The sequence below is a fragment of the Anguilla anguilla genome, chromosome 11 (genome assembly GCF_013347855.1).
Source record: "Anguilla anguilla isolate fAngAng1 chromosome 11, fAngAng1.pri, whole genome shotgun sequence".
NCBI classification, from domain to species: Eukaryota; Metazoa; Chordata; class Actinopteri; order Anguilliformes; family Anguillidae; genus Anguilla; species Anguilla anguilla.
Genome location: NC_049211.1, coordinates 944,779 through 967,735, shown reverse-complemented (window position 1 = coordinate 967,735; position 22,957 = coordinate 944,779). Strand labels below are relative to the sequence as shown.

Below are 22,957 nucleotides of genomic sequence, written 5' to 3'. Positions count from 1 at the left end.
CTTTCGTCATGAACGTTTATTTGCATTTGGGTTTACAGAAGGATTGAGGAAACATTTATTTTCTACTTAACAAAACAAAGTCTTTCATGACAGGCAGTGAGTTTTACAGATTTATGACGAGCAAACTGAAAAGGGACCAGAAACAGGAAATAAACCATTTGTGCAGTTAGTGTGTGTGACAGTTAAGCCCCAGTGTGTGTGTGTGACAGGTAAGCCCCAGTGTGTGTGTGTGTGTGTGTGTGTGCAGTCAGTCTCCAGACCAGAAGGGGGAGACGGTGTTTATTTGAGAATGCTGGTGAAGCCGCAGAGCCGGCTGAGTGCAGGCTGTCCCACCACAGCACATTCATGGCTTCCGAACCGGCTTCGTGGCGTCTGCAGCTGCCGCAGGGGGATTCGGATTTGAATTTGAGAAGGATTGTCCTGCCCAGTAATCACAGATTTCAAACCCAGTGCCGACGGGGGGTTCTTTTTGGGGTATAAGAGCTTGTGGGACGGGAACACTCTTAGTTGCAGGTAAGAAACGTGATTTCTGCAGCAGGGAGTTTGAGTCTTGGTGTGACTGGGCTGTCCTGCCCCTGGTCCTGGTGAGAGGTCACATGATGTTTTTCACACTGCCCAAAATCTCTGTAAATAAACTAAAATCTATATAAACTATAAGTCTCCCTAAAACCTGTTTCTACAGAAGCTGAGCTGCGGTGGCGAATCTCAAATCTGTTCAGGTTTTTCTGGACATGTTACATGTTTTTAATAATAACACATTTTTACATCAAGCTTCAGCAGTTTTCTGGAAACATAAACATTCAGCCTAAATATTTTGAGTTGTGTGTGTGTGTGCGTGTGTGCGTGTGTGTGTGTGTGTGTGTGTGTGTGTGTGTATGCGTGCGCCACAGGATTAGAGGACACAGGTGTTCACACGGTGGGCTCAGCTGAACCGGTCTTGGGTTTCGATCATCTTGATCAGGACGGGCAAGGCCTTGGGGCCTGAGAGGGGAGGAGAGGTGGAGAGGAGAGGAGAGCAGAGGAGAGCAGAGGAGAGGAGGAGAGGAGGGATATTCCAGAGTGAGACGCAGATTTATCCGGCTGACCGGCAGAGCTCACGGCTGCCTAAATGTGCAGGCTCAGTAATGAGGACATTTACCTCTTATCTGGAAGAACTGTACTTACTGGATGGCACGGAATGGACATTGACAACAGACTGGTGTCCGAGCCTGCAAGGAAAAAAAGGATTGCAATGAAGTGCTTGAAATGTGTCCACCAAAGTTCATTTCATTTAATCTTTTGTTTTTCAGCTTTTGTTGTGTTGCTCTCTTCTGTGGTTGTTATTCTGGTTGTGACATTGCTTTTGTGTGTTGGCCATATTCATTGAGTCGCTCACCTGTCCTCCTCCCCTTCCAGCAGCTTCCTGTAGGTGGCGATCTCGATGTCCAGGGCAAGCTTGACGTTCATCAGCTCCTGGTACTCGCGCACCTGCTGGGCCATCTGCTGCTTGGCCCTGTGCAGGGCCTTCTCCAGCTCCCGGATCTTCGCCTTGGCGTCCTTCACCGCCAGCTCGCCACGATCCTCCGCCTCGGCGATCTGAGCCTCCAGATTCGCCCTCTGAGTCAGTGAATATCAGAGTTAGACATGGAGATCTGAGTCGGTGAATATCAGAGTTAGACATAGAGATCTGAGTCGGTGAATATCAGAGTTAGACATAGAGATCTGGGTCGGTGAATATCAGAGTTAGACATAGAGATCTGGGTCGGTGAATATCAGAGTTAGACATAGAGATCAGGGTTGGTGAATATCAGAGTTAGACATAGAGATCAGGGTTGGTGAATATCAGAGTTAGACATAGAGATCTACAGGGTGCCCATCTTCCCCTCCAGCAAGTTTCAAACTCATATAACACCTGACTGCTGACGGTGCTTAATCAAGAATAATAAGACTACAAAAAAGACTCAAAATAGAAAGACCAAGAATAATATAAGACTGAAAATAATAAGACCAAGAAGATCCAGAGTAAGACGAGGGGGTAAGATGCTTGATTGAGGTACCTTGGAATCAGTAGAGCAAAAACAGCAAAAAATGTGTGAAATGGAATAAAATAAAGAATAAAAAGAGCAAGGCTGCAACATCAGCCCTTGCCCTGCCCCACCTGCCCCGCTCCCCCCCACGCTCCTCACCTGTCCCGCCCCCCTGCCCCGCCCCCCTGCGCTCTTCACCTGTCCCGCCCCCCTGCCCCGCCCCCCTGCGCTCCTCACCTGCCTAACTCCCCCCACCCCCCCACCCCCACTCCTCACCTGTCCCTTGATGTTGTCGATCTCACTCTGCAGGCGGCTGATCAGACGGGTCAGCTCGGCGATCTCCGTCTTGGTGCTGGTCCGGCAGGCCGCCCGTATCCCAGCAGCCTCGGTGGTAGGCCACAGCCAGGAGGAACTGCGCCAGCGCGGGTGAGAGGAAGGAGCAGGAGCGCGGGCGCAAGAAGTCCCGCAGCGGCGCCGAGGCCTGGGGCGGCGGGAGGCCGAAGGCCGCCACCTCCTCCCGAGAGCAGCACCCGGCGCCACTCAGCACCGCGCCGGCGGCCATCTTGCCCAGCCCTGTGAGCAGGGCGGCGGCAGGCTCCACCCCCACCGCGTGCCGCTGGAACAGGCTGGCGGTGGCTTGGGCGAACATGTGGGTCAGCGTTTTGGGAAGGGCCCGTCCGGCTGCCCGCGCCTCCCGGTACACAGAGCACAGGGTCCAGCAGAACCCAGGCAGGCGGGCCAGGTAACAGAACCCCAGCGTCTCCTCCATGTGCTCCAGAACCTGGGCGGCCTCCCGCGGGTCAGGGAAGAACAGGCGCAGGTACGCCCCCCTGCCCTCCTGAGAGAGGCCCTGCACCTCCACGCACCCCCCCTCGCTTTCGGACAGGGGCTCCAGAGACGCCGGGGGCCTGCAGGTCACCAGCACAGAGGCCCCCGGGAGGAGGGTGCCCCTGAGCAGTCCAGACACCAGCGCAGAGAGGGGGGCTGGCTGGTTTGGGCCGCTGCAGGGGGGTGCAGCTCCAGGGAGCGGGGCTGGCTGGTTTGGGTCGCTGCAGGGGGGTGCAGCTCCAGGGAGAGGGGCTGGCTGGTTTGGGTCACTGCAGGGGGGTGCCTGGTCCTGGTCCTGGTCAAGCCCATCCAGCACAAACAGCAGGGCCTGAGGGTTCTGGAACACCAGGTCCATGGAGGTGCTGGATAGGTGGGGGTGCTGCTGGGACAGCAGGTCTGCCAGAGAGCGCTCCCCTGTCCCGGACCCCCGCTCCCCTGTCCCGGACCCTCCCTGCCCCGTCCCAGAGCCCAGCTCCCCCAGCGGCAGCGGGAACAGGAAGGCGAAGCGGGTCAGCCTCACCCCAGAGGCCCAGTCCGCCAGCAGCTTCTGCACCGCCGTGGACTTCCCCGCCCCGGCCGGGCCCGCCACCCTCAGCACCCGGCTCTGCGCCAGCGCGGTGGTAACCACGGTATCGGCGTCCTGCGGCCGCTCGCCGTTTCCCGCCCCCGCCCCCGCCCCGTCAAGGTCCTCGCCTCCGCCCGTATCCAGGGCGACGTAGCGCCCACTCCGCAGCACCTCCCTCGGGCACTGGCCCCCAAACAGGGAGTCCGGCCGGGGGTCCAGGCTGTAGGCTGCCATGGCGTCCCTGTGCAGGGTGTGGAGGTCTGTCCCAGAACAGAGTACATTACACGCCCACGCTCGTCTCACCTGACACACACATCCTGTACTGTAGCTTATTCTTCTGCCTAGTTGGCTTTGCAGATGTTAGACCAGGATAGTGTTCATTGTTCTCGGCTAGAAATAGCTGTACAAAATAAGTAATTGTACCTTACTGAACCCGTGTTCAGCAGTTGTCTACGATCATGAAAATGCACTTGTGTACGTCGCTTTGGATAAAAGCGTCTGCCAAATGAATGTAATGTAATGTAACATCCTTACATCGCTCTGTTACGGTGTAAGATCGCAAATATGTAATTAGAACAACATTCTAATGATGATGTAATAATCACTAATGGTTATTGAAAGCAATGGAGTTTTAGAACGCTAATTTAGAATTTTGAAGAAACATTCCAAAAAAAAAAAAAAAACTACTTTTTGAAGGGTTAAATTGGCGAACTAGATAAGGAAATCTGCAAACGATTTGCCGATGTAATTTAGACCAGAGAGGTTTTTGTTTAAAGCATTCAAGATTCTTGACTGTATCTTTATTTATTTATTTATTTATTTATTTCGGCAGTGACTAATGTCTAGAGCGCTGTTAAGTGGCATAAGTACAGTTCAGATGATGAAAAGGATCATCTGTAGATTCAGTACTGAAGAGACTTTAATTTGGAGACAAATGCAAGTTACAAAATAACTTTATTACGTTGTGGTTACTGTTACTGCTCACTAGTCGAACCAAACTGTAAACCAAAAAAAGTAGTTAAAACACAACTTGCATTGGTGAAATGCATTAATTAATGATGCGGATGCACCACACGATTACTTATATATTGGGTATTTTCCCCAACATAAAACGAGACAAGGGCGTGTCCGCAATAAAAACGTGGTGGTTCGGTGTAACACGATTTAGCGTTAAACGGGATACATCTCGCTCACAGCATTAGAAAAGAGTGTAAATGCTAATCTGAATGGCATCTGTCCCGGGCTGAAGTGTCAAATCTTCGACCCCATACCACAACGCCAGTCGGAGAGCTCCAGGGCGCGGTCGCTGTCGAACTCCCCGACGGCGCCCTCAAGTGGTGCCCTCTGGGAGGGGTCGCACAGCTCCACCAGGAAGAGCTCCAGGAGGTCGGCCTTGCCGGCGGCCAGCTTCAGCAGGTCCGGCAGGCCGCCCGTATCCCAGCAGCCTCGGTGGTAGGCCACAGCCAGGAGGAACTGCGCCAGCTCGGGCGAGAGGAAGGAGCAGGAGTGCGGGCGCGGGCGCAGGAAGTCCCGCAGCGGCGCCGAGGCCTGGGGCGGCGGGAGGCCGAAGGTGTCCATCTCCTCCCAAGAGCAGGACCCGGTGCCACTCAGCACCGCACTGGCGGCCATCTTGCCCAGCCCTGTGAGCAGGGCGGCGGCAGGCTCCACCCTCACCGCGTGCCGCTGGAACAGGCTGGCGGTGGCTTGGGCTAACACGTGGGTCACCGTTTTGGGAAGGGCCCGTCCGGCTGCCCACGCCTCCCGGTACACAGAGCACAGGGTCCAGCAGAACCTGGGGAGGCGGGTCAGGGCACAGAACCCCAGCGTCTCCTCCATGTGCATCAGAACCAGGGCGGTCTCCCGCGGGTCAGGGAAGAACGGGCGCAGGTACGCCCCCCTGCCCTCCCGAGAGAGGCCCCGCACCTCCACGCTTTCGGACAGGGGCTCCAGAGACGCCGGGGGCCTGCAGGTCATCAGCACAGAGGCCCCCGGGAGGAGGGTGCCCCTGAGCAGCCCAGACACCAGCGCAGAGAGGGGGGCTGGCTGGTTTGGGTCGCTGCAGGGGGGTGCCTGGTCCTGGTCCTGGTCAAGCCCATCCAGCACAAACAGCAGGGACCGAGGGTTCTGGAACACCAGGTCTATGGAGGTTCTGGATAGGTTGAAGTGCTGCTGGGACAGCAGGTCTGCCAGAGAGCGCTTCCCCGTCCCAGAGCCCAGCTTCCCCAGCGGCAGCGGGAACAGGAAGGCGAAGTGGGTCAGCCTCTTCCCAGAGGCCCAGTCTGCCAGCAGCTTCTGCACCACCATGGACTTCCCCGCCCCGGCCGGGCCAACCAACCTCAGCACCCGGCTCGGCTCCAGCGCGGCAGTAACGGCGTCCTGCGGGCACTCGCCGTCTCCCGTATCCAGGGCGACGTAGCGCCGACGCCGCAGCACCTCCCTCGGGCACTGGCCCCCAAACAAGGAGTCCACTCGGGGCTCCAGGTTGTAGGCTGCCATGAGGTTCCTGTGCAGGGTGTGGAGGTCTGTCCCAGAACAGAGTACATTACACGCCCACGCTCGTCTCACCTGACACACACATCCTGTACTGTAGCTTATTCTTCTGCCTAGTTGGCTTTGCAGATGTTAGACCAGGATAGTGTTCATTGTTCTCGGCTAGAAATAGCTGTACAAAATAAGTAATTGTACCTTACTGAACCCGTGTTCAGCAGTTGTCTACGATCATGAAAATGCACTTTTGTACGTCGCTTTGGATAAAAGCGTCTGCCAAATGAATGTAATGTAATGTAACATCCTTACATCGCTCTGTTACGGTGTAAGATCGCAAATATGTAATTAGAACAACATTCTAATGATGATGTAATAATCACTAATGGTTATTGAAAGCAATGGAGTTTTAGAACGCTAATTTAGAATTTTGAAGAAACATTCCAAAAAAAAAAAAACTACTTTTTGAAGGGTTAAATTGGCGAACTAGATAAGGAAATCTGCAAACGATTTGCCGATGTAATTTAGACCAGAGAGGTTTTTGTTTAAAGCATTCAAGATTCTTGACTGTATCTTTATTTATTTATTTATTTATTTATTTCGGCAGTGACTAATGTCTAGAGCGCTGTTAAGTGGCATAAGTACAGTTCAGATGATGAAAAGGATCATCTGTAGATTCAGTACTGAAGAGACTTTAATTTGGAGACAAATGCAAGTTACAAAATAACTTTATTACGTTGTGGTTACTGTTACTGCTCACTAGTCGAACCAAACTGTTAACCAAAAAAACGTAGTTAAAAACACAACTTGCATTGGTGAAATGCATTCATTAATGATGCGGATGCACCACACGATGACTTATATATTGGGTATTTTCCCCAACATAAAACGAGACAAGGGCGTGTCCGCAATAAAAACGTGGTGGTTCGGTGTAACACGATTTAACGTTAAACGGGATACGTCTCGCTCACAGCATTAGAAAAGAGTGTAAATGCTAATCTGAATGGCATCTGTCCCGGGCTGAAGTGTCAAATCTTCGACCCCATACCACAACGCGAGCAGAAATGAATGACGTGTACTTAGACGAGGTGTGGTTGGGACGGGTAACTGTTGTTTCTAATATCCAGATGAAAAATCGGCGATAATTCTAAGAGATATTACTGAAAGCTATGTTACATTACATTACATTACATTACAGGCATTTGGCAGACGCTCTTATCCAGAGCGACGTACAACAAAGTGTATAACCATAACCAGGAACAAGTATGACGAAACCCCTAGAGAGAAGTACCGGTCCAAGTGCAGGGAACAACCGCATAGAATAATTGAGGATAGCGTTAAAAATATCTTACGGTGCAGAGGTGTGCCGACAATATCCCACGGAGCGCTCATTGTTTTTCTTCTCAAGGAAACTTTTTTATGGTAAGGTCTTGAATTCTTAATTCAGTAATTATCTGCAACAATACCTAGGTCTTACGAGAGACTACACGCAAACGTATTTGAGTGACTGTAGATCCGCTGGTGAATATAAATGGCGCAATACCTGAATTAAAAATCTAAAATCGCAGACGTAAAGCCACTTCAGATTTGCCCGATATTCACGAGAATCGCATACCCTGCTCTAGGCAGCAGTATGTGGTTAATTCGTTATTGCGCTAGGTATGTATCAAGCGGCCAAAACCAGACTTCGTTTTTGAGGCTCATTTCCTGGTCTTGTTGTTCCTGGTTGCTCACTAGCGTCACTACGTTTGGCTCCAGTATAGGTGTTTTCATATCCGGTTTCCATGTAAGTCTACGGTACAAATGCGGTCAAAATACAAAGTCAATAATTTTTTCTCATGAGAACAAATAGTCACAATATGTGTATTTTATTCGTCTTATGACTGTCCATGGGTTGATTTCATGATTTATTGTGTCATTTGGGCACTGTTCTAATATTTGTTGTGGACCAATGAGGTACAGTTTACGTCACTTCCTGATTACTGCAGAGGACTACGCTACAGTAGGGGCTACAGTCTATGGTCACTGGGGTGGGAGGTGGCGCCTCTTGGCCTTGACATTTTGGCTCCGACCACGGTCCACTTGTGCGAAGTCAGAAAATGCAGGCATCCCATTTCGTAGTGATTTCATTGTGGCGTGTGCTATTTACAGCTGCACTAGACGACCATAAAATAATCCTGTCTCAGCTGACACACACATCCTTACATCGCTCTGTTACGGTGACATCCATACCTCGCTCTGTTAAGGTGTAAGATCGCAAATATGTAATTGGAACAACATTCTAATGATGATGTAATAATCACTAATGGTTATTGAAAGCAATGGAGTTTTATAACGCTAATTTAGAATTTTGAAGAAACATTCAAAAAAAAAAAAAAAAAACTACTTTTTAAAGGGTTAAATTGGCGAACTAGATAAGGAAATCTGCAAACGATTTGCCAGTTTCATTTAGACCAGAGATGTTTTTGTTTAAAGCATTCAAGATTCTTGACTGTATCTTTATTTATTTATTTATTTGTTTATTTCGGCAGTGACTAATGTCTAGAGTGCTGTTAGGTGGCATACGTACAGTTCAGATGATGAAAAGGATCATCTGTAGATTCAGTACTGAAGAGACTTTAATTTTGAGACAAATGCAAGTTACAAGATAACTTTATTACGTTGTGGTTACTGTTACTGCTCACTAGTCGAACCAAAATGTAAACCAAAAAAACGTAGTTAAAAACACAACTTGCTTTGGTGAAATGCATTCATTAATGATGTGGATGCACCACACGATGACACGACGATATATTTTGTATTTTCCCCAACATAGAACGAGACAAGGTCGTGTCCCCAATAAAAACGTGGTGGTTCGGTGTAACACGATTTAACGTTAAACGGGATACGTCTCGCTCACAGCATTAGAAAAGAGTGTAAATGCTAATCTGAATGGCATCTGTCCCGGGCTGAAGTGTCAAATCTTCGACCCAATACCACAACGCGAGCAGAAATGAATGACGTGTACTTAGACGAGGTGTGGTTGGGACGGGTAACTGTTGTTTCTAATATCCAGACGAAAAATCGGCGATAATTCTAAGAGATATTACTGAAAGCTATATGAATAATTGAGGATGGCTTAAAAATATCTTACGGTGCAGAGGTGTGCCGACAATATCCCACGGAGCGCTCATTGTTTTTCTTCTCAAGGAAACTTTTTTATGCTAAGGTCTTGAATTCTTAATTCAGTAATTATCTCCAACAATACCCAGGTCTTACGAGAGACTACACGCAAACGTATTTGAGTGACTGTAGATCCGCTGGTGAATATAAATGGCGCAATACCTGAATTAAAAATCTAAAATCGCAGATGTAAAGCCACTTCAGATTTGCCCGATATTCACGATAATCGCAGCAGTATGTGGTTAATTCGTTATTGCGCTAGGTATGTATGCAATGTAGCCAAAAACTGAGCAACTTCCTCTGCGTATTTACGACTTCGGCTTACGCCCCGTCATTCCGGAATCATGCTATGGAAGGACCGAACGTTGCATTAGCCGAATTAATTAATTTATTTAATTAATAAAATTATTTATTAATTAAATTAATAAAATTATTAATTTGCTCGTTTTGCTTCCGAAGCTGAAAACTTCACAGAGAGGGAGTAGCTTTGGAGCCCACGTCTCAGGCGCGGGCGAATGGAAATGTGAAATAGTTTTTTTCTGGAAAGTATATTTGCCTCTGAAAGAAACTGGGCATGGCATCATGTCTCATTTTGATTCCCAAGCGTTCGTTTGTTAGCGTGCTGGCATGCAAAACTGTATGAACAAGCCCCCAGTCTCTTGTAAAACCTGGTCAGCAGCTGGTTTACGTAGTACGCAACTTTGGTGTCCTCTAGGTGGCGTTACGAACGCTAAAATAGAGATTTGAATGGGACCACGACAGAGTTCCAGACCTGCCGTTTTTAGAGCGATTAAATTGTGTTACAGTTTGTAGTCCTAAAACCAGAAGCAAGTTCTTTTTTGAGCCATGGGTTCCCTCGTCAGATTTCCAATGCATTTTTCCCACAGGGATTTCGTTGAAACTACAACAATGGTCGCCTTCTGGCAACCGCCACTCAAGTTTCCATACTAGCCCGCCTGCACGCGACAACCGTTGTAGTTTTAACATAGCAACTTGCATTACATTACATTACAGGCATTTGGCAAACTTACTTTTTTAAAGCACATAACAGCTTCTAAATTCACTGTTGAGATATTAATGGGTGTAATTTATCTAGTAGAACAAAACGTGAAACAGTCTTCGACATACGTTAACCACAGACCTTATTTTCGGCAGAAAACGAAATCCCTATGGGAAAAAAGCATTAGAAATCTGCAGAGCGGAAGAAACGTCCGGGTTGGCCTACAAAAAGATGTAATCAAAGGACATGGACGCCACAGAATTTATAGCTAGAATCAAAGTTCCGGTGCAGGTTCCCGGCCCATGTTGATGACTATCCCTGTGATGGAATACTGTTCAGTAAACACAGGAGACGACAAAATTTCAGATTACTGAACAATAATTGCTCGATTGAAATTTTAAGAATAGAATGTAATTTTGTGCATTTGTAGGGGTTAAACGGAATCTTTAGTGTCGTAGGATAAAGACAACGTGCAGTAAGATTTGCGTCTGTGCGTGTGACGGAGCTGCCTGTCCCACGTGCAAAGAAACGCATCTTCATATCAAAACGAGCCGCGCTTTAACATGAACACTGATCGCGCAATCGTATCAAAGCGAGCCACGCTTTAACATGAACACTGATCGCGCAATCGTATCAAAACGAGCCAGGCTTTAACATGAACACTGATGCACTGATGGATTGGGCAACAGGAGCACCAATATTTATGACCACCTGTTGGAGATAGAAAATGATTATTTGTGAAAACAAAACCTTTTCTCTGACCAATGTTATTAATATACATTTCGTAGTTATAAAAGAACATAACGTTCCAATTTGAGCATACAGTAGTACTTTTTTTGTCATCTTTGTCAAGGGTGCCAATAATTCTGAATCGCTGAATATGTGTGTTTGTGCGTGCGTTTGTGGTTGCTGAAATGGTTGGGTAAATGAAGGACAAAATTATAATGAAAGCAGGTGCTTCCAGGTTTGTGTGATTACTGGATTAATTTACCACTCAGCATCCCAGCATGCTCTAGGTCATGGACAAAAAGGCAAGGCTGACATGGTCAAAGCAGTAACACTTTGATATTTATAATTTATATTGTGTTATTGTATAATACAAACACACTTTTGTGACCTGCATCCCTTCATGGCCAGTAAGCAGGTAGGGAAACCTGCAGCAATTTACCTCCGCCCACAAGTTCCTTTCCTTACCACTAAGTGTCAGTAATGTTCTGCAGTCCCATTGAACAGTGGGCCTTGTGATGCTGGCTACCGTCCGGTGCATTACAGCCCTGTGTGGACACAGACAGGATCCACTTGTTTGGTCATAACCTTACCTGACCTTGGGTACGTGAACATGCTGGACTGATCCATGTGTCTGACAGTTCCCCAGATTCATATGATGACTGCTGAGAAGCTGGAGGTCATCGGAATGCAGTGATAGTTTCATTCTTCTGTCCTCGTGCAGCCAACATTGCATGGAGACTCATACACAATGGAAGCATGAATTGAGAATTCTAAGAATTCACGCATTGCTTAAGGATGCAGGAGTTATAAGAAGGATGCATAAATAGTCATGTCTGATATGGATGTGCTGGTACAGTAAGTTTTCAGTCCTTTTTTTTTAAAACAGCAACTAGGCTTCCTCCATTTTGGAGACAAGCCTCTTTCGTTTCTCATTTGGGAACGAGCCCTCTTTAGATGGAAGGAATTTATCCTGTGTGTTTTTGTTTTGTTGTTCATTGACTGAAGAATCTCATTAGACTCGTTTTCTGAAGAATCCGAAATGTCAGACGCCTTCATCCCCGTTTGACAGGGTGCTGCGGCTCCTTATCTGTGTTGGGAGGGGTCGCGTTAAAGATGGGTGCTGACTGAACCCCAGCCGGTTGGACTGGGCTCCCTCTGCAGCTCTGGCTAAACCCTCAACCCGGCGCTCCCAACCTGACCGTCCTGTCCTGCCCTAGTGGAACTGGTTTAATAATTGGTTGTCCAAAATCTGGGGGTTGTTTAATCATAATTCTTTGCATTTTTGAGTGGTCTGTCTCCCATGGCAGAATTGTCTGCGTTTTGTGAGATAAAGTTGGCGGTATGTTCAGCTGTCGATCCCGTCAGCGCTTATCAGCTCTGCTGTGTCTGCTCAGGTGTGGCTTTCTTCCGCCCACTCAGTCAGGGCGTATCTCCGGTAAAATAATAAATAAAAAAGGGGAACACATTCTTCAAACTTTTTTGCTCAGATTTTTGTCAGGGTTCATTGCAGTGACCTGTGGCTTCTTCTGATGAATTTCACGTGGAAAAACCTGTGCGGTTTTTCTGAGGAAAAACGCACGGACACACCTATGCTTATAGACAATGATAATCTCCTTGGAAGAAGTTCTGGTGAACTGCAAATCGGTGTAAACAAGCCGTGTGATGTTCAATGTCTGTTTTCACTCAGTTAGTGAGACTGGATGCCAGCGGGCAGATGTAAAATGGCGGTTAAATAAGCCTTAAATGATCCGTTTCCTGCTGTGAGCAGAGGGAGGATGGCATGAATGAGAAGGAAGACGATGGTAGTTGGCAGAGGACGGCCCAGAGCATTATGGGTAGAGGTGGTCCCCTCATAATCTGGCGAACTGTGTCACGGCCACAAGGCTGGTCGATGTGGAGTGATGACACGCCCACTTTTACGCCTGTAACAGATCAGTGTTTTTACTCATTAAATTACCAATGTCAAAAAAACTTTAATTACTATCCCACTATATCGACCTCCTTGACTGACATCAAAATGTTTGGTGGGCTACAGTGCCTTGAAAAAGTATTTTCCCTCTTCTAGATTTACTCTATTATTGCGTATTTGGTTTCAGATCTTTAGACAAAATGTAATATTAAACAAAGTGAACCTGAGTAAACACAAAACATTTTTAAAGATATTATTTCATTTATTTCTTGAAAAAAGTTACCAAACATAAATATCACCTACGTTAAAAAGTATTTGCCCCCTTAAACCTCAGAACTTTCACCACCTTTAGCAGCGATAACTGCAGCTAAATGCTTCCTAAAATTTGATAGCAGTCTTTCACATCGCTGTGGAGGAATTTTAGTCCACTCGTCTTTGCAGAGCTGCTCTAATTCAGACAAATTGGTCGGCTTTCGGGCATGAACTGTGTTTCAGGTCCCGCAACAGCATTTCTACTGGGTTCCAGTCGGGACTCGCCACTCCAGAACTCAAATAAACTTGTGTCTTTTCAGCCATTCATATGTGGACTTTCTTTTGTGTTTTGGATAAATGTCTTACAGTATAACCCAATTTCACTTCAGTTTCAGCTCACAGACAGATGACCGGACATTCTCCTTTTCTGGCACAGAGCGGGATTCATGACTCCTTCAATAATAGCGAGTCATCCAGGTCCCGAGGCAGCAACGCATCCCCACACCTTCACACCCCCACCGCTGTTGGTCTGATGTTCTTACTGTGAAATCCTGTTTTTGCATTACGCCAGTTATAATGGGACCCGTGTCGTCCAAAAAGTTATACTTTTGCCTCATCTGTGTATAGAGAATTTTCCCTAAAGTATTCGGGATTATCCAAGTGCTATTTTTTGAATCCACTTTTTTTGCAAATGGTTAGCAGAGGCTTCCGCCTTGCTTCTGTGATGTCTGTGCAGAGAGTGCAGTGTGTCTGTGCAGAGAGCGCAGTGTGTCTGTGCAGAGAGTGCAGTGTGTCTGTGCAGAGAGCGCAGTGTGTCTGTGCAGAGAGTGCAGTGTGTCTGTGCAGAGAGTGCAGTGTGTCTGTGCAGAGAGTGCAGTGTGTTCTATCGCCAGCTCACAAGCAGTGTTTCTGTGTGATGAAGGAGTGATGAAGGTGGTGTCTGAGGTCATGAGTGAACCGGTGTGCAGGTGGGCAGGGTGCAGTGCATGCGCTTTATGGTGCAGTGCATGGAAGCCTGCATGCTGCCTGATGCACGGTGCACGGTGCACGGTGCATGCCGCATGCCGCATGCATCACTGGCAGTGCTTCCTCAGAGCGTCGCTCAATGGCATCTCTATGGACATAATTACTGACTCCAAAAACTGGGATTTAAAATTTTTTTTTAAACTTGCCCTTTGAGATGCCAAAGTCTTTATAAATACTTTTAGTGCAGTTACTGCATTACTGTCATTGCTGAGCGTGTCAGATCCTAATGCATTTGTCTCTATTTTGAGACTGTATTACACTACATGAATTAATCAATCTAATCCAGAGTGATGAGCGATGAGAAACACAAGCACATTCAGCTGATTAATATGAGCGATAACAGCAGAGCTGGCTAACAACACTCCCGTGTGGAGTAAACGTCTCTAGAATGCTAATGCAAGTTAACCATGCCAACCAAACACAAGAATACATGTTCTGAATACAAACATATTTACGTCTGTGACAAGCCACAGAAATGCAGAAAGCTGTGCACAGAACCGCAGGAGTAAACGCTCGGGTGGATGGTGTGAGGAGACTGGGTGAGGGTGTGAGGAGACTGGGTGAGGGTGTGAGGAGCCTGGGTGAGGCTGTGAGGAGCCTGGGTGAGGGTGTGAGGAGACTGGGTGAGGCTGTGAGGAGACTGGGTGAGGCTGTGAGGAGCCTGGGTGAGGGTGTGAGGAGCCTGGGTGAGGGTGTGAGGAGACTGGGTGAGGGTGTGAGGAGACTGGGTGAGGGTGTGAGGAGACTGGGTGAGGCTGTGAGGAGACTGGGTGAGGGTGTGAGGAGACTGGGTGAGGGTGTGAGGAGACTAGGTGAGGCTGTGAGGAGCCTGGGTGAGGGTGTGAGGAGACTGGGTGAGGGTGTGAGGAGACTGGGTGAGGCTGTGAGGAGACTGGGTGAGGCTGTGAGGAGACTGGGTGAGGGTGTGAGGAGACTGGGTGAGGCTGTGAGGAGACTGGGTGAGGGTGTGAGGAGACTGGGTGAGGGTGTGAGGAGACTGGGTGAGGCTGTGAGGAGACTGGGTGAGGGTGTGAGGAGACTGGGTGAGGGTGTGAGGAGATTGGGTGAGGGTGTGAGGAGACTGGGTGAGGGTGTGAGGAGACTGGGTGAGGCTGTGAGGAGACTGGGTGAGGCTGTGAGGAGACTGGGTGAGGCTGTGCGCTAGGCAGCGGAGGTAGCGGTGCGGGTTCCGTTCAGGATCGGGACGGGAATGCAGACTATGTCGCCGGGCCCCTTTCTGGGGATTTTGGTGCCGGAAACATTGCACGGAGCAAACAAGGCTTTCGTCATGAACGTTTATTTGCATTTGGGTTTACAGAAGGATTAAGGAAACATTTATTTTCTACTTAACAAAACAAAGTCTTTCATGACAGGCAGTGAGTTTTACAGATTTATGACGAGCAAACTGAAAAGGGACCAGAAACAGAAAATAAACCATTTGTGCAGTTAGTGTGTGTGACAGTTATGCCCCAGTGTGTGTGTGTGACAGGTAAGCCCCAGTGTGTGTGTGTGTGTGTGTGTGCAGTCAGTCTCCAGACCAGAAGGGGGAGACGGTGTTTATTTGAGAATGCTGGTGAAGCCGCAGGGCCGGCTGAGTGCAGGCTGTCCCACCACAGCGCATTCATGGCTTCCGAACCGGCTTTGTGGCGTCTGCAGCTGCCGCAGGGGGATTCGGATTTGAATTTGAGAAGGATTGTCCTGCCCAGTAATCACAGATTTCAAACCCAGTGCCGACGGGGGGTTCTTTTTGGGGTATAAGAGCTTGTGGGAAGGGAACACTCTTAGTTGCAGGTAAGAAACGTGATTTCTGCAGCAGGGAGTTTGAGTCTTGGTGTGACTGGGCTGTCCTGCCCCTGGTCCTGGTGAGAGGACACATGATGTTTTTCACACTGCCCAAAATCTCTGTAAATAAACTAAAATCTATATAAACTATAAGTCTCCCTAAAACCTGTTTCTACAGAAGCTGAGCTGCGGTGGCGAATCTCAAATCTGTTCAGGTTTTTCTGGACATGTTACATGTTTTTAATAATAACACATTTTTACATCAAGCTTCAGCAGTTTTCTGGAAACATAAACATTCAGCCTAAATATTTTGAGTTGTGTGTGTGTGTGCATGTGTGTGTATGTGTGTGTATGTGTGTGTGTGTATGTGTGTGTGTGTATGCGTGTGTGTGTGTATGTGTGTGTGTGTGTGTGTGTGTGTGTATGTGTGTGTGTGTGTGTGTGTGTGTATGTGTGTGTGTGTGTGTGTATGTGTGTGTATGTGTGTGTGTGTGTGTGTGTGTGTGTGTGTATGTGTGTGTGTGTATGCGTGCACCACAGGATTAAAGGACACAGGTGTTCACACGGTGGGCTCAGCTGAACCGGTCTTGGGTTTCGATCATCTTGATCAGGACGGGCAAGGCCTTGGGGCCTGAGAGGGGAGGAGAGGAGAGGAGGAGAGCAGAGGAGAGGAGGAGAGGAGGAGAGGAGGGATATTCCAGAGTGAGACGCAGATTTATCCGGCTGACCGGCAGAGCTCACGGCTGCCTAAATGTGCAGGCTCAGTAATGAGGACATTTACCTCTTATCTGGAAGAACTGTACTTACTGGATGGCACGGAATGGACATTGACAACAGACTGGTGTCCGAGCCTGCAAGGAAAAAAAGGATTGCAATGAAGTGCTTGAAATGTGTCCACACTAAAGTTCATTTAATTTCATCTTCTGTTTTTCAGCTTTTGTTGTGTTGCTCTCTTCTATGGTTGTCATTCTGGTTGTGACATTGCTTTTGTGTGTTGGCCATATTCATTGAGTCGCTCACCTGTCCTCCTCCCCTTCCAGCAGCTTCCTGTAGGTGGCGATCTCGATGTCCAGGGCAAGCTTGACGTTCATCAGCTCCTGGTACTCGCGCACCTGCTGGGCCATCTGCTGCTTGGCCCTGTGCAGGGCCTTCTCCAGCTCCCGGATCTTCGCCTTGGCGTCCTTCACCGCCAGCTCGCCACGATCCTCCGCCTCGGCGATCTGAGCCTCCAGATTCGCCCTCTGAGTCAGTGAATATCAGAGTTAGACATAGAGATCTGAGTCGGTGAATATCAGAGTTAGACATAGAGATCTGGGTCGGTGAATATCAGAATTAGACATAGAGATCTGGGTCGGTGAATATCAGAGTTAGACATGGAGATCTGAGTCGGTGAATATCAGAGTTAGACATAGAGATCTGGGTCGGTGAATATCAGAGTTAGACATGGAGATCTGAGTCAGTGAATATCAGGGTTAGACATAGAGATCTGAGTTGGTGAATATCAGAGTTAGACATAGAGATCTGGGTCGGTGAATATCAGAGTTAGACTTAGAGATCTGGGTCGGTGAATATCAGAGTTAGACATAGAGATCTGGGTCGGTGAATATCAGAATTAGACATAGAGATCTGGGTCGGTGAATATCAGAGTTAGACATGGAGATCTGAGTCGGTGAATATCAGAGTTAGACATGGAGATCTGGGTCGGTGAATATCAGAGTTAGGCATAGAGATCTGGGTCGGTGAATATCAGAGTTAGACATAGAGATCTGGGTCGGTGAATATCAGAATTAGACATAGAGATCTGGGTCGGTGAATATCAGAGTTAGACATAGAGATCAGGGTTGGTGAATATCAGAGTTAGACATAGAGATCTACAGGGTGCCCATCTTCCCCTCCAGCAAGTTTCAAACTCAAATAACACCTGACTGCTGACGGTGCTTAATCAAGAATAATAAGACTACAAAAAAGACTCAAAATAGAAAGACCAAGAATAATATAAGACTGAAAATAATAAGACCAAGAAGATCCAGAGTAAGACGAAGGGGTAAGATGCTTGATTGAGGTACCTTGGAATCAGTAGAGCAAAAACATCAAAAAATGTGTGAAATGGAATAAAATAAAGAATAAAAAGAGCAAGGCTGCAACATCAGCCCTTGCCCTGCCCCACCTGCCCCGCTCCCCCCCACGCTCCTCACCTGTCCCGCCCCCCTGCCCCGCCCCCCTGCGCTCTTCACCTGTCCCGCCCCCCTGCCCCGCCCCCCTGCGCTCCTCACCTGCCCAACTCCCCCCACCCCCCCACCCCCACTCCTCACCTGTCCCTTGATGTTGTCGATCTCACTCTGCAGGCGGCTGATCAGACGGGTCAGCTCGGCGATCTCCGTCTTGGTGCTGCGCAGCTCGTCCCCGTACACGTTGGCCTGCGAAGATACCTGCTCAAACTGCGGAGGAAGAGCCAGGGTCAGTGACATCACCAGCACGGCACTCTCTGGGCTGCACCCAGCACACGCTCTCCCCCTGAATCTAAACCACACCCACTTAGGATGGAATTTTCATCTTTCAACGTTTCAGTCTGTCAGTGTAATTTAACATTTAACATTATTATTATTATTATTATTATTATTCTATTCTCAGCCCTCTGCGCTTACCTTGGTCTTGTACCAGGACTCTGTGTCTTGGCGGGATTTCACAGCGACGTCCTCGTACTGCGCCTTCACGTCGGCCACGATCTGGTCCATGTTGAGGTTGCGGGAGTTGTCCATCTGCACCACCACACAGGTGTCCTTCACGCTGTTCTGCAGCTCTTTGATCTCCTGTGGGGGGGGGGGGGGGAGTGGTCAGAGGAACAGGAAGTTGTCAGAGACCGATGAAGCTGCCATGTTGCGAGGTTCCCCTGTTGGCAATGAGGGAGCCCCAGACAAATGATCTGTGTTGACTTTGTCAGACCGTGATCGAATCGGCTTTCCAGGTCTTGGACACTCTGGCCTTACATGTGTTTACCTTTAAGAGTCTCTGGACAGCAGTGGCTGCTGAGTGCATGTCATGGGAATAGTTGGAGTGGAATGTGGAATGTGTGGTGTTCTGCGTGAGGGTTGTGGGACTGGAGGAAGTGTGACTCTGTTGGGTGGGTGACTCTGTTGGGTGCGTGACTCTGTTGGGTGTATGAATCTGTTGGGAGGGTGACTCTGTTGGGTGTATGAATCTGTTGGGTGTGTGACTCTGTTGGGAGGGTGACTCTGTTGCGTGTGTGACTCTGTTGGGAGGGTGACTCTGTTGGGTGTATGAATCTGTTGGGAGTATGACTTGTTGGATGTGTGACTCTACTGGGTGGGTGACTCTATTGGGTGCGTGACTCTGTTGGGTGTATGAATCTGTTGGGAGTGTGACTCTGTTGGATGTGTGACTCTATTGGGTGTGTGACTGTTGGGAGGGTGACTCTGTTGGGAGTGTGACTCTGTTGGGAGGGTGACTCTGTTGGGTGCATGAATCTGTTGGGAGTATGACTTGTTGGATGTGTGACTCTACTGGGTGTGTGACTCTGTTGGGAGGGTGACTCTGTTGGGTGTATGAATCTGTTGGGAGTATGACTCTGTTGGATGTGTGACTCTACTGGGTGTGTGACTCTGTTGGGAGGGTGTCTCTGTTGGGTGTATGAATCTGTTGGGAGGGTGACTCTGTTGGGTGTATGAATCTGTTGGGAGTATGACTCTATTGGGTGTGTGACTCTGTTGGGTGTCTGACTCTATTGGGACGGTGACTCTGTTGGGTGTCTGACTCTGTTTGGGGTGTAAGGATCCTCTCCTCGGTGAACCGCACCTCATCATAGATGGCCCTCAGGAAGTTGATTTCGTCCACCAGGCTGGCCACTTTTTGCTCCAGGTCCACCTTACACATGTAAGCATCGTCCACATCCTATGGGAACAGGAACTCACTTATTTAGCACCAACTTCAAACTCACTAATTTAAATGATCTCTGTTCTAGTTAAGAGTATCAGACAGTGTACCTCCCATGAGTGAGATTATCTCTTTTGTCTGCCAGATTTGTTCTAGATTTCTGAAAGGAACTGCAGCTCAGGTATAAGTAAAAATTGAGCTTCTGAACATAACTTTCATACTGACAGCCCTGAACTAGCTTTTCATGATCAGTAAACTCTGCAGGTATCAGGTGGTTATTTAACAGAGAGTACACTCTGCTTTCCCCTGGGGCCGCTTCATATTTTCACACATATTTTAACTGGCCTGTGGAATGGCAGAGCTCAGAGCAGGTAAATCAGGTGGAGCTGCACGGCTCACATGCCGCAGGTGTGGTACTAGTGTCAGATCGTGATGTCCAGAAAGGTGTGAGCGCACAGAGAGTGCACAGGTGTGAGTGCACAGAGGGTGCACAGGTGTGAGTGCACAGAGAGTGCACAGGTGTGAGTGCACAGGTGACTCTCACCTTTTTCAGAATCACAAATTCATTCTCACGGGTGTTCCTCTTGTGGATCTCGTCCTCGTACCTGGAGCAGGACGGAGTTGGGTCAGATCAGAAATTAAATTCCAAAAAACCAACACAGCTGGTAAATCTATTATTAGTCAAGCCTAGACCTCTCTGTCACATTGATGTATGTTCATTTATTTTTATATTTCCCTATATTACTGTATGTTGCTGTTAGCGATATTTAACTGGGTTACAGTGCAGTGCTGTTAGCGATATTTAACTGGATTACAGTGCAGTGCTGTTAGCGATATTTAACTGGATTACAGTGCAGTGCTGTTAGCAATATTTAACTGGGTTACAGTGCAGTGCTGTTAGCGATATTTAACTGGGTTACAGTGCAGTGATGTTAGCGATATTTAACTGGGTTACAGTCCGATGCTGTTAGCGATATTTAACTGGGTTACAGTGCGATGCTGTTAGCGATATTTAACTGGGTTACAGTCCGATGCTGTTAGCGATATTTAACTGGGTTACAGTCCGATGCTGTTAGCGATATTTAACTGGGTTACAGTCCGATGCTGTTAGCGATATTTAACTGGGTTACAGTGCAGTGCTGTTAGTGATATTAAACTGGGTTACAGTGCGATGCTGTTAGAGATATTTAACTGGGTTACAGTGCAGTGATGTTAGCGTTATTTAACTGGGTTACAGTCCGATGCTGTTAGCGATATTTAACTGGGTTACAGTGCAGTGCTGTTAGTGATATTTAACTGGGTTACAGTGCAATGCTGTTAGCGATATTTAACTGGGTTACAGTGCGATGCTCTTAGTGGTATTTTCTGGACTCTTACTTGTCCTTGAGATCCTCGACCACGCCCTGCATGTTCCTCAGGTCTCCGTCCATCTTGGTCTTGTCGTTGTGCATGAGGTCGAGCTGGCGGCGCAGGTTGTTGATGTAGGCCTCGAACATGGGCTCGATGTTCGAGCGGCCCGTGCTCGACTGGCTCTGCATCAGGTTCCACTTGGTCTCCAACATCTTATTCTGCTGCTCCAGGAAACGCACCTGTGTGTGTGTGTGTGTGTGTGTGTGTGTGTGTGTGCGTGGGTGTGTGTGTTTAAGGGAAAGAGAAAGGGAGGAGGATGAGCAGAGGAGAGCAGAATGGAAGGGGGGATTATTTTTCTCATATGCACCGACACTCATCCACGGTGGGAGAAATAACAGTAGATCTGTAGCATATGTTGGTCTCAGAGACAAGATGTCTGAAAACAACAAAGACGCCTCTCTGTCAGCCTCTCTTCACACAGCTTCCTGTTTTACTTCACACTGTCTTTTTCCTGTCTTATTGCGCTTCTGTGACCACAGGGATCAGGCCAGGTTCAGACCCATGCTAGGTTCGGCTAAGTACTGCAAACTACTACTAACAACGGCTTACTACTGCAAACAACTGCAAACTACTGCTTACTTCTGCTAACAACTGCAAACTACTGCTAACAACGGCTTACTACTGCAAACTACTGAAAAAATCTGCTAACTAATGCTAACTACTGCTACAGTAACTACTGCAAACAACTGCAAACTACTGCTAACAACGGCTTACTACTGCAAACAACTGCTAACAACTGCAAACAAATGCTTATTACTGTTAACAACTACTGACTACTGCCAACTACTGCAAACAACTGCTAACTACAGCCAACAACTGCTTAGTACTGCTAACAACTGCTAACTACTGCTTACAACTGCAAACAACTGCTAACAACTGCTAACTACAGCAAACAACTGCTTACTACTGCTAACAACTGCTAACTACTGCTTACAACTGCAAACTACTGCAAACTGCTGTTAACAACTGCTAACTACTGCAAGCTGTGGCAAACTACTGCTAACTAATGCTAACCACTACATGTTCAGTATTGAGGTGTGAACGCACATGGCAATGTAAATTAAACGTAAGCTACTTATACACACTGTAAAATGTCTAGTGTTAATTCAATTTCGACAGAGTATGAGTTCTAGGGGGGATCATATGATCTCTTGAAGGGTTAATTTCACACTGGACATTTACCGTGTACTTTCTTATCCACCAATATTAAATTATTTCTGGTTTTATTCATTTTCCAGAGAGGTCTGAGTGCAGGCACTGTTTGCATTTCTTCCACAGATATACACAATGCTCCTGTGAGCCTTCACAAATCTCTGTTCCAGCCCTGTGTATGTGTGCGTGTGTGTGTATGTGTGTGCGTGTGTGTGCATGTGTGCGTGTGTGTGTATGCGTGTGTGTATGTGCATATGTGTGTGCGCGTGTGTGTGTGTGTGTGTGCGTATGCATGTGTGTGTGTGCGTGTGTGCGTATGGGTGTGTGTGTGTGTGTGTGTGTGTGCGCGTGTGTGTGTGAGAGAGAGAGACGCGTGCCCAGGTGCAGGCGGTACTGACCTTATCGATGAAAGAGGCGAAGCGGTTGTTGAGGCTCTTGATCTGGTCCTTCTCCTGCGTGCGGACCACCTGGATGGTGGGGTCGATGGCCAGGTTGAGGGGGGTGAGCAGGGACTTGTTGACGGAGACGGCGGTGATGGGGGCGTGGATCACCCCGCTGGAGTAGCCCCCCAGCGAGCTGGCGCTGAAGTTGCGGCTGGTGCCCCGGGCGGTGCTGTTGCTGATGCGCTTCATGGTGGCAGAGAGGCAGTGGGAATGTCGGAGAGTAGAGTGGGAATGTCGGAGAGTAGAGTGGGAATGCCGAGCGCAGAGTGGGAATGCCAGTGTGCAGAGCCGGAGCAAGGCGATAAGGGCTGATCACTG

General features: G+C 48.2%; 2 protein-coding genes across 5 annotated transcripts; both read right to left on the bottom strand.

Annotated features, from left to right (window-relative positions):
* LOC118207182 (intermediate filament protein ON3-like) lies at positions 1-22,699 on the bottom strand. Of its 4 annotated transcripts, none has more exons than XM_035380510.1 (10): positions 22,595-22,675; positions 21,012-21,223; positions 20,179-20,239; positions 19,557-19,652; positions 18,389-18,553; positions 18,119-18,181; positions 2,283-2,345; positions 1,376-1,596; positions 1,139-1,208; positions 1-981 (listed from the first exon to the last, which is right to left on the bottom strand). In XM_035380510.1, the coding sequence occupies exons 2-9, from the start codon at positions 21,194-21,196 to the stop codon at positions 1,142-1,144; spliced, it is 921 nt and encodes a 306-aa protein (XP_035236401.1). In that variant the 5' UTR covers positions 21,197-21,223; positions 22,595-22,675; the 3' UTR covers positions 1-981; positions 1,139-1,141. The 4 variants fall into 4 exon arrangements, with proteins under 4 accessions (XP_035236401.1, XP_035236398.1, XP_035236400.1 ...); XM_035380507.1 differs by having other exon boundaries at positions 1,165-1,208; XM_035380509.1 differs by having other exon boundaries at positions 1,165-1,208; positions 2,283-2,355; positions 18,129-18,181.
* Positions 4,107-6,041, bottom strand: LOC118207181 (NACHT, LRR and PYD domains-containing protein 6-like). The gene has a single exon (XM_035380506.1). It carries the CDS (start codon positions 5,893-5,895, stop codon positions 4,651-4,653), a length of 1,245 nt encoding a protein of 414 aa, XP_035236397.1. The 5' UTR covers positions 5,896-6,041; the 3' UTR covers positions 4,107-4,650.
* Positions 22,700-22,957: the final 258 nt, after the last annotated feature.

What these genes read in the sequence shown, in the direction of transcription:
- LOC118207182 (XM_035380507.1), bottom strand. Translation starts at nt 21,196, where the DNA reads ATGTTGGAGACCAAGTGGAACCTGATGCAGAGCCAGTCGAGCACGGGC. An exon ending in GTCGAGGATCTCAAGGACAA is followed by an intron (nt 20,240 to 21,011) that starts GTAAGAGTCCAG and finishes GTCCTGCTCCAG; the next exon opens with GTACGAGGACGAGATCCACA. An exon ending in AATTTGTGATTCTGAAAAAG is followed by an intron (nt 19,653 to 20,178) that starts GTGAGAGTCACC and finishes CTGTTCCCATAG; the next exon opens with GATGTGGACGATGCTTACAT.
- LOC118207181 (XM_035380506.1), bottom strand. Translation starts at nt 5,895, where the DNA reads ATGGCAGCCTACAACCTGGAGCCCCGAGTGGACTCCTTGTTTGGGGGC.